Source organism: Pyrgilauda ruficollis, unplaced genomic scaffold (assembly GCF_017590135.1).
Source record: "Pyrgilauda ruficollis isolate IOZ18807 unplaced genomic scaffold, ASM1759013v1 scaffold22, whole genome shotgun sequence".
NCBI lineage: Eukaryota > Metazoa > Chordata > Aves > Passeriformes > Passeridae > Pyrgilauda > Pyrgilauda ruficollis.
Genome location: NW_024521428.1, coordinates 3,379,984 through 3,393,622, shown reverse-complemented (window position 1 = coordinate 3,393,622; position 13,639 = coordinate 3,379,984). Strand labels below are relative to the sequence as shown.

The following is a 13,639-nucleotide window of genomic DNA, read 5'->3' as shown; positions in this document are numbered from 1 at the left end:
ATGACAATTGACCATTTAACAGTGCAATGTCTTTGAACTTCTTGCACCAGAACCGTGGGTTTATATTTCTAGTTGCAGTTTGTTTGGAATGGTAATAACTATCACAAATATGAAAATAACAAAAACATTATAATCCTTTTGCTTTAGGTTTCACAGTTATTACATTTTCGGCATCACACATAAGTTTAGATGGCATTTTCTTTCTGACTACTTCCCATTAACTTTGCAAGTTGGCCATGGTTTTTCACACAGTCAGAATTTACCTAGACCTGCAAAGGCTTGACCTCTGGCTTGTTGCTGAAAGCAGGCACAACAGGCTGCTTTCTTGCTGGACTTTCTCCTGGCTCTCTCCCTGCCTGTTTTGTGAGGCTGATGGTAGCAGAGGGAGAAGCAATGTTGCTAGTAAAAGGGACATGCTGCAAAAATTGGATGTCTCCAGTCAAGCCTCCATCTGCTGCTGACAGCTGCTCACGGTCTATGAAAGCATTTCAAACTCAAGGCTCCTGTCTGGAAGGGTGGCAGGCAATCTAACCAGAACCTGGCTACTGGGTTTCACTGCTGGGATGCATTACAAACCAGGGTTCCACCATACGCCCTGAAGGGACAGAGGACAAAATGTAACAACTTATGCTCCTGTAAACTCCAGCCACTGAAAATGTTCCTCTCCACTCTCTGCCATCCACAGGACTGGCCCTTGCCACCTTTCCCTCTGCCCTACTCTGTGCCTTGAAGGCTGTGCTCCAGCAAAACCACCAATCTAGCTGCCCAACACAGGGCACAACATTCATGCTGAGTACGTTTGGTAGGGCTGGTGACTCCTTTGCCCAAACATTTTAGAAGTGGTGACTGGACAAAGCAAACACATGTAAGTAGAGATGTTTCATAACACTCCTTTCAAATAGGTCCTTCCTGTAGATTTCTAAAGCCGGTGAAATAAAATTAATGAATATTTTCCAGCTCCTGCTCTCCCTGAGAGGGCGGCCAGCTGTATCTTCTGCTGCTGCTGCTATGGCAACAGGTATCAGCATGGCTCGCCTCCAGTGCCTGGGTTCCCTCGGCAGCCTGGCTCCCCACTCCCCTGACACAGGGACACGGAGGACAGACAAGGAGTCCTCTGTGCCCAGCAGCCAGCCAGGAGCTCGGTGCTGGTTAAGTGCAAACACCTATGGAACACTGACAAACAGCTCCCACTGTTACCAAAGGGGGCTGGGGCTCACCTGGTGCTCGGCTGCACATCTGAGATGCTCACTTCCCCCGGAGAGCAGTGCCTGGGAAAAGGCAGAACGCACAAAAGAGGAGGTGGGTGGGAGAAGGGGAAAATCGGAGACAAAAAAATCACAAGGAGTTTCACCATCTCTCTTGCAGAGTTTGGGCAATGCTTTGGGGTGGGAACTGAAGCTAAAATGGGAAATACAACAATGGGGATGAAATAAAGAATAACAGCAAAGCAAATGGGAAGAACAAAAGAAAAATTAAAGGAGGGAAGGTGGTGAATGTGCCTGCTGTTGACTGTCAGATTACACAGAGATTGGAAAAGTTAATTTGCTGGAAGCAAAATATTTTTTTTTAATGAAAAAATAGTATGTTTGCTTCACTAGCCAGTCAGGACCCTAAACCTTGTCTATTACTAGAATCAAAAAAACAGCTATTACAGAACCAAAATTCAATGACAGTTTTTAAACACTGCTGTACTCTGAGCCAGACCAGGTACCATTTTAGGGAGAGCTTGTCCTCAAAGCTCCCATTCCAAGAGGGATCACATTCTGCTGTAATACAAATCAGTAAATACCATATTCCCTCATGTCTGTAATACATTTGCAGACCTCACTGACTACAGCTGCATATATTTACACTATTTTCATAGCAACGCCATCAGAGCAGTGGTACACATATCTTCAAAGAATTGAAGATCTCTCAATGAACCAATTCACAGGTGCTGTGTAAGACCATCCTCATCACCCCTTGTATGAAAATATTCCAACCCAGACACATGCGAGGTCCCACTGACTACCAAAATGCAAACACCTTCTTTGTGTTTAAAGGCAAACCACTATAATCTTACTGCCATTTCTGTGACACCCACAAGCATAGCTCCCAGGCTGCCAGATCCTTCAGCAGCCTAGTTCCTCACTACCAGCACCATGTCACTTGCTGGCTATCATGGTCAAGAAATATCCTTTGCAGTAATTAGAAAGAGTCCACAATTTTGGAGCCATTCTTTTCCTTGCCAGCCCACTGGCTGATGGATGCCGTGGTGTCTCAGCTGGGCTCAGGGATCCACTTTCCTCTCTGGTAGGTGTGACAGAAAAAGCATCTGCATGTTGGATTTTATTCAGGCATGGGAGGGCGCAGTAGCTATTTAGGACACGTTTACTGTTGAAACAGATATCCCAGCCTGTGCCTGAGGGAAATGGCAACAAGCCAGAGAAGTTATCCCATCAGAGGGGTCTGGACAACAGACTCGCACTGGACTGCACTGAAATGCTACATTATAAATCTTCTTCACTCTGATTTGGAAATTTCCACACAAATACACTCTCAAAAATTTACATTATATGTCATATACCCTGCTGTGTTTACACATATGATTACTTATACGAGAACACAACTTCTTCTTGCAGGTAAAAGAGTCATCAAGTTTTAACTACTTTTTCAAAATTCCAATTTTTTAAAGTAAAAAACAATATAGATTTTTCCATTGCTGGTTTTATCAGTTTTATTGGATCATGAAAAATTAATGCTGCTTTCAAAAAGTACTGAACCCTACTGATAGGACAGTAAAGATGAGTTATTTCCTTCATTACTTAATTGCAAAAAAATTTACAAAACTCCACAGAAATGGAAACTAACTCACTTATTTGGTTGAAGCAGATGCTTTTTTAGTATGAGACCTAATTATTTCTTTCAGAGTCCTGCTACTCATCCTTCTCTAGCTGCCTTTTGTGCTTTTCAACTGCTTTCTCTCTGTTTTCTCCTGCTGTGCTATATGAGATACTAAGAAGTAATTGTGACACCCATCTGCCCAGGTGTTGTGGGCCTGCATGTTGGCTTGGGAGAGGGACATGTAGCTGAATTTAGAATGGAAGCTGTTCCAATTTCAGTTGTCTGGCTCGCCTCAATATTTTAGTGTCTTCTTAAAATTGTCTTTAATGAAGGGAGCATCAGACAAGATAATTTTGTAGTTAAGGGACTTTTCTACTGCAGCTAGAAATATGATCTTTGTCTGAATATGATCTTTATATTTTGATTTTTTTTTAATCTGAAAAGTTACAGAATCATAAAATAGTTTGGTTTGTAAGGGACTGTGAAGTATTATCCAGTCCAACTCCACTGCCATGGACGGGGACACCTTCCACTAGAGCAGGTTGCTCAGAGCCCCATCCAGCCTGACCTTGAACAATTCCAAGGATGGGGATCCACAGCTTCTCAGGGCAACCTGTTCCAGTGCTTCACCTCCCTCATTGTAAAGAATTTCTTCCTAATATCCAATCAAGCCTACCTTCTTTCAGTACAAAGTCTTTCCCCAGCTCTCCTGTTGGCTCCCTCTGGGTACTGGAAGGTGATTTTAAGGTCTCCCTGGAGCCTTCTCTTCTCCAGGCTGAAGAATGCCAACTCTCAGCCTTTTCTCAATAGGACAGGTGCTTATCTTAAGAACCAATATCAAGATCAGTAGGTGGCTGGTTGATGTCAGTCCTTTCCCTGGAAGGCACATCCTATTTCTTGCCTTGGCCAAATTAAACACAGTTTTTTAGGAGTGGGTGTCTGGGCAGGCACTTCTGCAGCTGTGGAGAAGGAGGAGGAGGCCTGGAGCAGCCAGGGCAGCATCTCCCCTGTGGTTAAGCATGACCCACAGGCTGTTCCCAGCCCACAAAGGAGAAGGCTCATTTCCATGAGGAGGGCTAAAGACAAGCTATCCTGGCGTATGTGGTGTGTCTGTCTCCCAGCAGTGGCTAAAGTCCTTCTTTTTCCACCTGCCCCAAACTCAGCTAACATTGCTTCTTTGGTTCCTCCTACTTTATAATTTTTTCCTCATGTTTCTACACTGGAAGAAAAAAAAGGGCAACAATTCAAGTAATTCTGCTCTCTCTCAGCTCCCATACGACCAGAGCAATCAGCTTTCCTTTTATGCCCATCAAGATTGCTATTTTTAAGTGATGCTGCCGGGAAACACCTTTCTTTCCGTGAAAAGGAAAGAAACTTAGCCAGAGACCTGCAATATCCCTTAAACAGTGGACAAGACCTTTCTCATTGTGGATGTCAAACCTTAGGCCTGTTCTGGTTATACTGGGTACAGAGAAAGTGAAGGATATCCTTCAATAAGTGTGACATGGGAAACCAGCCTCAAATTTCCTATTAATAATTTGTTTAGTCTCACAGACTGCCAGTCGATCATCTGCAGAACCTGATCCTCTGTCCTGTCTCAACATTTACCCTTGTCCCTCTATGGACTTCTGCAACATTACCTGCCATAAAACCTGTGAAGAAAGGCAACAAACCTATGGGTATAATTTTTCCATGTTCTTCCAACGCATGCACTCAATTAAGTAAATATTATACAAAATATCACTGAAACACTTTCAGCATCACCAGATATCTGGGTCCTTATATGGACTTGTATGCCCCTAGCATTCATGCCACAGAATAATGCTGTATCTCCATATTAAAGGATGAAAACCTAATTATAGAATTTACCCATATACACACTAAAGTAATGTATATGACTGTAAGAGAATGAGGATACAAACATGGTCTTCAAAGTCGAAGGCACAGACTGTACCTAATTTTTTTCTTCACTGTAAAGCAGTGTAAAACATTTCTCTTCCTTTTTTTTTTTTTTTCCTTTCCTTGGGAAGAAGTTCAAGCCTGGGTTTGTTTATCTGAACCATGAGCTCAGCCACGAGAATTCTTCCTCTCCTGCCCACAACATGCTCCTGTCTACCCTTTAACCTACCATAGTATCTTACATTCATTTTAGGACTTTACGCTTTTAAGTTTTGCAATCCATTTTTACTTGTCTTATGCATTTTATAATTGATGTTCTCGACAAGAGGTGATTTTAAAATCTGATATTTTAAAACCAAGTGACTGAAGCATTTTTGAAATACTGTTTCAAGCAGCAAAAACCCAGATAACAAGATTGTGTGTAGGACTCTTCAAAACAGCGCAGTCATTTATACTGTAACACATTTCTCCAGCCTACTGTTTAATGAGGAAGGTGATAGAATGTCAAGATGCCATTTCAATGATTTTTTTTGAGCTCCCATTTAGGGTCTTAACATATTAAGCTCTTCTTTTAGGTCCAGCATGAGTTCCTGCTCTTAAGATGTGGCTAAAATGTCAAATTTTTGGAAGTCTAATTAGGCAGTGTCTGTTTCCAAAATGCAGCTTGTCTATTAGGGCACAGCATTTAATGGCACAGCACTTTCATAGTGTTTATAATGAGAACAAAAATGTAATGCTACTGTCAGTGTTCAACAGAAGATTTACAGATTTTCATGGACAGAAAACATATAGACAGCCATGTGACATTTTTTGATTAAAACATTTTAAAAAACAAACCTCAGATAATTTTGTTCATACAGAAGACAGCAAAAACGTGCATAAAAGGAAGACTCCTTCTTGATAGCTATTCCATCATAATGATATCTAGAAAATAAAAAAAATATTAACTGTATGATTTTCAACAAGTCGGCAAATAATTCATAATCCTCTTTTGAAAGCAGATGATCGTTCTATTTAACCAAGAAAAGATCAAGTAGAAAAAGTTTTTTTTGTTTTTTTAAATTTTGTTGAATGTTTATTTTCCCAAACAGAAAATAATTACACAAACTTTTTACAAACTCCTTTTAACAGTTTTTGTCCTGCAATGATACCCTCTTCTAAATGAAATAAAACTTAAGCCAGTGAATGGAGTGCCTCAGATTTGTACAGGACAGTTAGTGAAGTCAGGAAACAGACTCTGAGCAGACAGAGGTCCCCACATCCCCGCGGAAGTTGAAGGACTTAGCGCAGCTGTTCCTCAGCCATTTACAGTAGCTCAGTGACTGGATGGCCCCTCAGTGTCATGGCAAGCTAAAACTCAAGGAAACTGCCAGACCTTCTGTAAGATTTATCTGAGCTCAGTGAGAAACAGAGCCACCATCTCTGCTACACGGTGCTGCCAGCCGGCTCCTCCCAGGCTGGGCCACCAGGAGAAGGGGAGCAGTGCCATGCTTTGGGGCAGCGAGGAGCAGGGAACCTTCTGCTGATGGGAACAGAGAGCATGGAGGCCACCAAACACCATCCCAAATCCTGCCTGCTGTGAGCAGAAGCCCAGGGTGTCTCCCAAAATAAAGGATCTCCTAGCTCAAGCTGATAGCAAGTCCAGACTAGTGGAAACAAGTCAAGGCATGTTGTTCTCAAAGCCCATACTTGACAGCTACACAAAATGCTTGTAAAATTATTCAGTTTCAATGAGCTTAAAACATCCCTTTTCCTAGTCTAGATGTTCAGCATGTGAGTATAACTTTGGACATGAAAATGCATCAAACTCTCTGTGCTCCAGAAGAGAGGGAAGGGAAAAGAAAGGACGTTTAGGAGGAGGACCTGAAGTTGTCTGATTTAAATGGTTTGAAACTGTACAGTATTTCCATTGACCATCAGTATATGCTGGGTCACTCCATGGATGTGTGCAAGGACAAAAAGCCAATACAAATTGGAGCACTGAGGTCTTTTAAAAAGCAGTCCAATCTGGAAATCATGCCTTACCAAAACAGATCTGATGTGGTGGTTTTCATGGAATTAACTCTATTTTAATGTCCTTGGTTACACCATGAATTACTCTGGATCTTGGGTTGTGTTACATACTTGCAACCAACAATTCAGCTGACATATTACAGTGTTGGGGCTGAAAAGTCACCCACTTTAAATTTTTTATTAGAATAGTTATAAGTAACATTTTCAAAGAAAGGACAAAAACCCAATACCTGATGCTCCCTGCTGTGGTCCGCTTTCTTGTCACCAGGCCTGGGAAAACTAACTGAATAAGCTGTATAAACAGAAAATTAGAGATACTTGGTAAATTCATTAGAAGATGCAAAAATGTATCTGGCACGCTTTTTTGTCTTTAATCACTTTGTTTGCTTTTCATAATTTCCAGGCTAATACCTGTTCTTACATACCTCTCAAATGGTAACTGTTGAACTAAACTCAATCAGGCATTTGTGGATCCAAGGCTAAATAATTTAAAGGATTACCTCTCTCAGGTAGGAATTATTTTTATAGTTTGCACTAGAAAACAGTGCTCACACCAAGAGATCCCCAGCAGCCAGGGCAAGATCAATCAGCTGGGGGAACCTGAAGGTGCCCTGACGGTCCCATGCTCTGCCAGACCTTCAAGCCCTATTCATTTATGAAGGACTTACCCAAGGGGCTTCATCTACCCACTTACTCTTGGAAGATGTACTGACAGGATAGGGCCAGATTATCTGTCTTAAAAGGACCTGAATCATCAAGCTGCAAAGCAACCTTTTGACCACTGTGGTGGTGTGAACTGAGGTCATGCAGCATCTGTCAAGGCTGGGCTCTACAGAGTAATTAGATACTGTCAGGGTTATAATCCACTTCACTACGATTATTCTGCATGAGCTGTCCTGAGACTAACTCAGGACACCTGGGTCCAGGACTAACCCAGGACACTCCAATATTCCCAATATAGCAGGAGCAGAGGATTTACTCCGTGTTAGCGAGGAGTGAGGAGAGTCTCCACTCAGCAGCACAGAGCTTGGACTCTGCTCAGTGTGTGGGTGGCCCAAAGCCCTGGTAAAGGACTCATCAACATGCACCTCTAGGGTTTATGATGGACCTGTTCATTGCACGTTTCTGCATGCACCCACCCCAGCTGCTCCCTTTCTCAAATTGATAGCATAGTATAACCCCATTTTTCTAAAAGGACAGCCTATGAAACTGGGACTTTTGTGGCACAGGACATATCCTTCCTCCCGCTGCTATTCCTTACAGAGACAGTGATGTATTTGGGCAGAGGGACAGGGCAGATGAGACTAGTAGTGTCTTCAACCACCGTAGTTTGACCCACATGGGGCTGGACTGCAAAAGCCCTTGCAGTCCACACACATGGAGCACAGTCAGGTTACTACAGCTTGGTAAATTATTAATAGCTCAGCCCATTACAGGCTGTGGTCAGTGATTACACATGCACTCAGGTTAAACCAGGATTGCTGTGGTTCCTGCTCTCTTCGGCTTCTTGCTACAAGGTCCATTCTCTTGGTGCACAAGGCCAGACCATTTCAAAGCACCCCAGCTTGCTGCTTTGGGGTGTGCCAGCTTGCACTGCAATGCCCTGGGTTGGTTGAGGCTGTAAGCAAACAGTTGCAAGCACCAGCCCACAGCAGCTCTGGCTCGTCAGCTCTTCCATGTCACCAGACACGCTTCATCTGTGCCTGTCCCAGCTTAAAAGTCAAACACATTAAGGTAAACCACATGAAGGCTTGGCTTACAGGCGGTAACTCAGCTGTGCTGGAGCACTGGAAGGGTACAGGCAGGATGGGATTGATCTCATCCACATGGCTACAAGGCAGAGGAGTCTGGGATAGTCACTGCAGACTGCGCAGTCAATGAGAAACACAAATGGCAGTTCTGAGGCCCCGTTCATCTGAGCTGTCTGAGGTGACTCACTTAGTCTGAGGAAATGTGTAGCTACTTATTTCTCTCCAGTGGCTACCTAGAGATTTTTAAGGTGACAAGCTTCATGGCCAATGTCTATGCTGAGCCAGGCAAATTCTACCCGTGGTCTTAGCTGATGGGTGATGATCCATTAAGCTGTGGTAATAAATTACACCAGATCACTCACTCAAATATTAATTTTCAGCAAAAGTGATTTAACCTATCCAGTAAAAAAATTAGATTCAACTGAATTGAGATAAATGATTCATAGAATGGGGTTAGCCATACAAATGAAATTGACTTCAGGTACAACTTGTACTTAAATTATTTTGGGCTTGTGTTAAAACAATGCTTAGTAGCTCTTACTGTGGGAATTAACAGAAAGTTACCCATATAAAATAGGAAGTTCTGAAATCTGAGTAAGAAGTCTTGAACAAGAAATAATCACAATATCTTCCTTAATTAGTTAAAAAAGGTTGACTAGCTATGGGTGTTGATTGCAATTTGGATTCCTAAGTGTCAATATTTCCATGGGTTGTATCAACCTGTACGTAATAGAAAAGTGGAACTGTTAGAAGGAGATTCAGTTCTACATCTGCATTTGTTTTGCATGGATGATTCTGTAGCAACTTTTTAGGGCATGTTTGGAGCAAAATCTCCTCAAGTATACTGAAAAGGGAAAGTATAAAATTGTGTAACAACCAAAGGTATCTTTTAAAGACAGAAGAGTCATCTCCTTGGAATGAGCTGCATAATTTTCTGCTGTTAAAAAAAGAAAACTGTAAAACTTTCTAAAATATACTGGCAAAAGAAATCTTTGCTAGTGTATCACGCACCAGCTCCCTGAAGAAAATAAACTGCATGCCAAACAATACTCTTTCCTCTGGTACAAATGCATCTACACCAAGGCTTAGCAGAAATACATTAGAAAATGCACAAGCATAATTAATGACATATTCATTCTTCTCTGTTATTTAATGTCTTTTGATATGCAGTGTGTAAAGCTGATGATCAGGCTTTCTCTTTAGGCATCCCTACTTCTTATCCTATATATCCTATCTACTCTGTACCTTTCCAAAGGTGGATGGATGTACTTGAATCTTGAAATCTGGATTGCAGGTTTCAATATACAGCTCATATAGCAGCCGACAGGGTACAGTGCATCCTCCACACAAATAGAAATTATCAGCTAGCCTTCAAAACAAAAGTCATCAATGGTTTATGTCAAAGTTAGAAGAAAGAATAGTCAGATTTTTATAGTTCATCAGATTTACTGTGGGCTCTGTAATAGTCATTCTGATTTTATAGAAGCATAGAATCAAAAAGAGCTACTTCCTTTGTGTTATTCTGTATCCTGGGAAACAATATACTTTTTCATATATGTATTTATATATATATATATATATATATATATATACACACATGTATACTCTCTGTTTACTTTTAACTTTTAAAGCCCTATTTTCCTTGCTTTCAACATGTAAGAGAGGTGATGTGAGATTCTGCTAAGAAATTAACTAGTTCTCATAATTTTTAAATTAAAACAATAGTGCTTAGTAATGCCATTATAATATTAACACCAATACAGACAGTATTAGAATTTCTCATACGCAAAATGTTGTTATATCAAAGGATCTAACTTCAGTCTTCTAAATAGAAGGGTATCCACTATACCAAAAATAATAATACAAGAATTTTTCCACCTAAAATATTAAATATGGTGTTTTGGGACAGAGTGCACAAACTATAATAGACCACATTCTGTTTTTGTGATTTTAGGACAAGTTTAATAGGAGAACAGAGTTTTAATTTACAGTTACTATATAACAGAACTGCCAGGACTGAAACAGGCTTAGGTGTTTAAATATCCATCCTTTTGCCAAATCCCTGATTCATCCTACTAATCAGAATGGTCATAGTCAAGTAAATGCAACTACTTGTGTGAATAAGGTGAGGGAAATGTAAACTTGGTTACTTATTAGCCTAAGATATTATCTTCACCAGGAAAAAATGATCTTTAATTATAAAATAATGCCAATGGTTTTGATGTCATAAGATAATAGGCTACGGTGCAAATACGAGAGCAAAGATGAATCAAAGGAGCAGAGGGATTAATCTTCAAAGCATGACACACTGCTCATATCATGGGGCTTTCTTGCTCTGACTCTGTTTCCGTTCTACCAAATTATTTATGCATATTTAATTAATTTATCAGCTGAATGCCAGTGCAGCACAGTGCCAGTTACTCACTGTGTCTTTACTGACAATCGAGTTGGTTGGGAAAGCAGACTTTTCAATCCACTGGGTGTGATAAGCCAGCTGGACTTCAAATCAGCATCCTCTGCTTTAGTGCCCTGACTTCAGGCAACCCAGTTGTTTATCTTGGTTGCTTTGTCAGGAGGCACTGGATAAGGTCTGCGGCAAATTGGCTTGCTAGAACAGACTGAGCAAGAATATGGTCTCTGTGCAGTTGATGATGTTTACCTCCCTGTTATTTGTGCCTCCTCCTCTCTTTCCATTGAAGAATGCTATCTGCTTCCCCCAGCATTCCTTCTGCCTAGCAGAGGACCCCCAAATGCCTCACCTATACCTCCTTGAAGACCATCTCCTCACCCAACAGTCCAAGAGGCTGTGCTGGGCTCCCTGCCAGCTCCTCACCACCTCCAGCCCCACCATCCAAGAGCAAAGGCTTCCTGTCCAGACCTGAGCAGGAACCTGCACCCAAAGACAGGGGATCTGCTGCTCTAATGGGGTATTTCCCATCATCAGGCTAAAAGGTAAATGAAATTCATTCTACATAAGAATCCTGATGAGCTCTGCCTCCCAACAGGCAGAAGTGCTTTTTCTTCTAGAGCATCTCAAAACTCTTCACAATTGAGCAGTCTCAGAGGAGATTAACCTTAAGTTCAAATTCATCCTTAATATAACATCACAAGAGTCATTGGGAGTGCATGAGAAATTAATTCATGCTCCAGTAGCTGGTTTCTGCCAATAGTTTTTCCTCAGCATCTAACTACTTAGCGACAAAGTATTTGGGAATTCAATTTCGTAAATTTTTTGTCTATTAAGCTGCCAGTCTTTTTCAAATAGTAAGTCAAACACCTTCTTAGTGCTGACACATAATACAAAAATATTTCTATCAGGAAAGCAAACTACACAGAAAAGAGCACAGCACTCCTCTTCTTGCTTATTAGCCCCAAGGTTTTCAAAACCTGAGCTTTTATGGCATGCATCAAAACAAAACTGTGAATAAAGACAAAAAAATCAAAATGAAAGTGTGGTAAGGGAGAAAGCTAGAGGTTAAAGTGAAAGCACAGGGGGAAAGGCCTCCTCCATTCATCTACTGTCTATCCACACACTGTGTAGGGGTTTTTATCTGATTGATTTTAGGACCTCACACAGACTCCAAATATTTAGGGTTTGCCACCTATTCTGTGTGAGCCCTTAGCAGCCAGGCCATTATACAGGTTGGCAAGTCTGCTGTTAAACCATTTCTAGACCAAAATCTGGTTTGCTACTGGAAATGCACCAACTGTAAAATGAAGCTGAACATTCAAAAATTTTCAGAACATGAAAAGAGGATTGTCATGACGAGAAGAATCATTAGTTCATCCTTTCAAGGACTGCTTATGAGACACAGTTTTATGCTGTGTCTCAGACCTGTTGGATGAATGACCTTGTATGAATCTCTTTCTTCAGTCCTTTCAAAATGGGAGCAGTGGTATCTATATCACAGGGAAAACACAAGACTAACTCCCACTGCTCCAGTATGACTGATGGGGGGAGTAAAATTATTTAAGACCACTTGCTGATGAGTTAAAAGTTTGTACGTGTTGTTACTGTTTCACAAAAGCTTCAACATTATTTATGAGCAGGACTCATTTGTGCTTGGGGAGACAAGCAAAGTAACCCTGGTTTCTCTGTCACAGGCCAGAGGATGCTCTTCTCAAAGCCCAAGAAAACAATGGTGTCAACCTTCCTCCACTACACCAAGTGTCTCATTAAGGTGTTAGACCTTCATCTCAGGAAAAAATAACCTTGGAGAATCTCAAACATCCAGCATCACCCTGAGTGCCAGTGTGCCACCTGCTCGCAGCCACCTGTGTGCTGTAAGATCCCACCAGGCACCAGTGGTAGAGCCAGGGAGATCCTCCAGGGAGATGCCCTGCAGCATCACACCAAGGGGATGGCTGCCAGGGCTGCATCCCGGCCAGTGCACAGGCTGAGACAAAGCCCCGTTTCCCCCATGTCAAGCCACCTCCATATCACTAAGGCTTGTGGCACGGGATGGTCTTTCAGGGAAATTTCCCTGCTTGCTTGGTATCGTTAATGCATCACCATGATGATGGGGCCTCTGCAGCAAACCACACTCTTGCCCTACGAAACGGCGAGAAGAGTTAAAAGCGGGACTCCTCCACTCCCTGTGGCAAGGCAGACCCTGCGAGCCTCACGGGAGAGCAGAGACCGCCGCGCCACCTCCCCGCTCCATCCCGCGCCCCGGCCCGTCCGGGGGGCGGGCACAGGGACAGCACGCACCACTGCAGGACGGGGAGGTAGGTGAGGGAGGTGGGGCCGAAGTAAGCCATGTCGGCCGGCTCCGGGGCGGGCTGCGGCTCCGCGTCGTCCATTGGGACCGCGATGGTGGGGCCGGGGCCGCTGCGTGCCGGGGCCGTGCCTAACGGACGGCGCTAACGCCCGCCCGCGCGGCCCCACCCCGGGCCCCGCACTGCCCCCAATGGCCCTGCACGGCCCCGCACGGCCCCGCAGTGGTGCCCGCGCCCTGCGGAGAGCTCGGGCGAGCCACGGCCCCGGCGCGAAGGGCGGGTGCCATGCGGCATTCCTGGCACCCACCCACTGCTCTGCTGCCTGATGGTTTGGGTGGTTTTTGGTTTTTTGTTTTTTGGTTTGTTTTTTTTTGGGGGGGGGGGGGGGGTTGGGTTTTGTTTGCTTGTTTTTGGTTTTTTGATTTCTGTCTTTT

At 42.9% G+C, this 13,639-nt stretch overlaps 1 protein-coding gene across 1 annotated transcript in view; it reads right to left on the bottom strand.

Annotated features, from left to right (window-relative positions):
- RFX8 (regulatory factor X8) overlaps window positions 1–13,247 on the bottom strand; it is a 29,192-nt gene extending 15,945 nt beyond the window's left edge. The window contains exons 1-4 of the mRNA XM_041468405.1: window positions 13,198–13,247; window positions 9,732–9,855; window positions 6,966–7,027; window positions 5,560–5,646 (exon numbers count right to left, since the gene is read on the bottom strand). Coding sequence (XP_041324339.1) covers window positions 5,560–5,646; window positions 6,966–7,027; window positions 9,732–9,855; window positions 13,198–13,247 — 323 coding nt within the window. The remainder of the gene's footprint in view (window positions 1–5,559; window positions 5,647–6,965; window positions 7,028–9,731; window positions 9,856–13,197) is intronic.
- Between the last annotated feature and the right edge of the window lie 392 nt (window positions 13,248–13,639).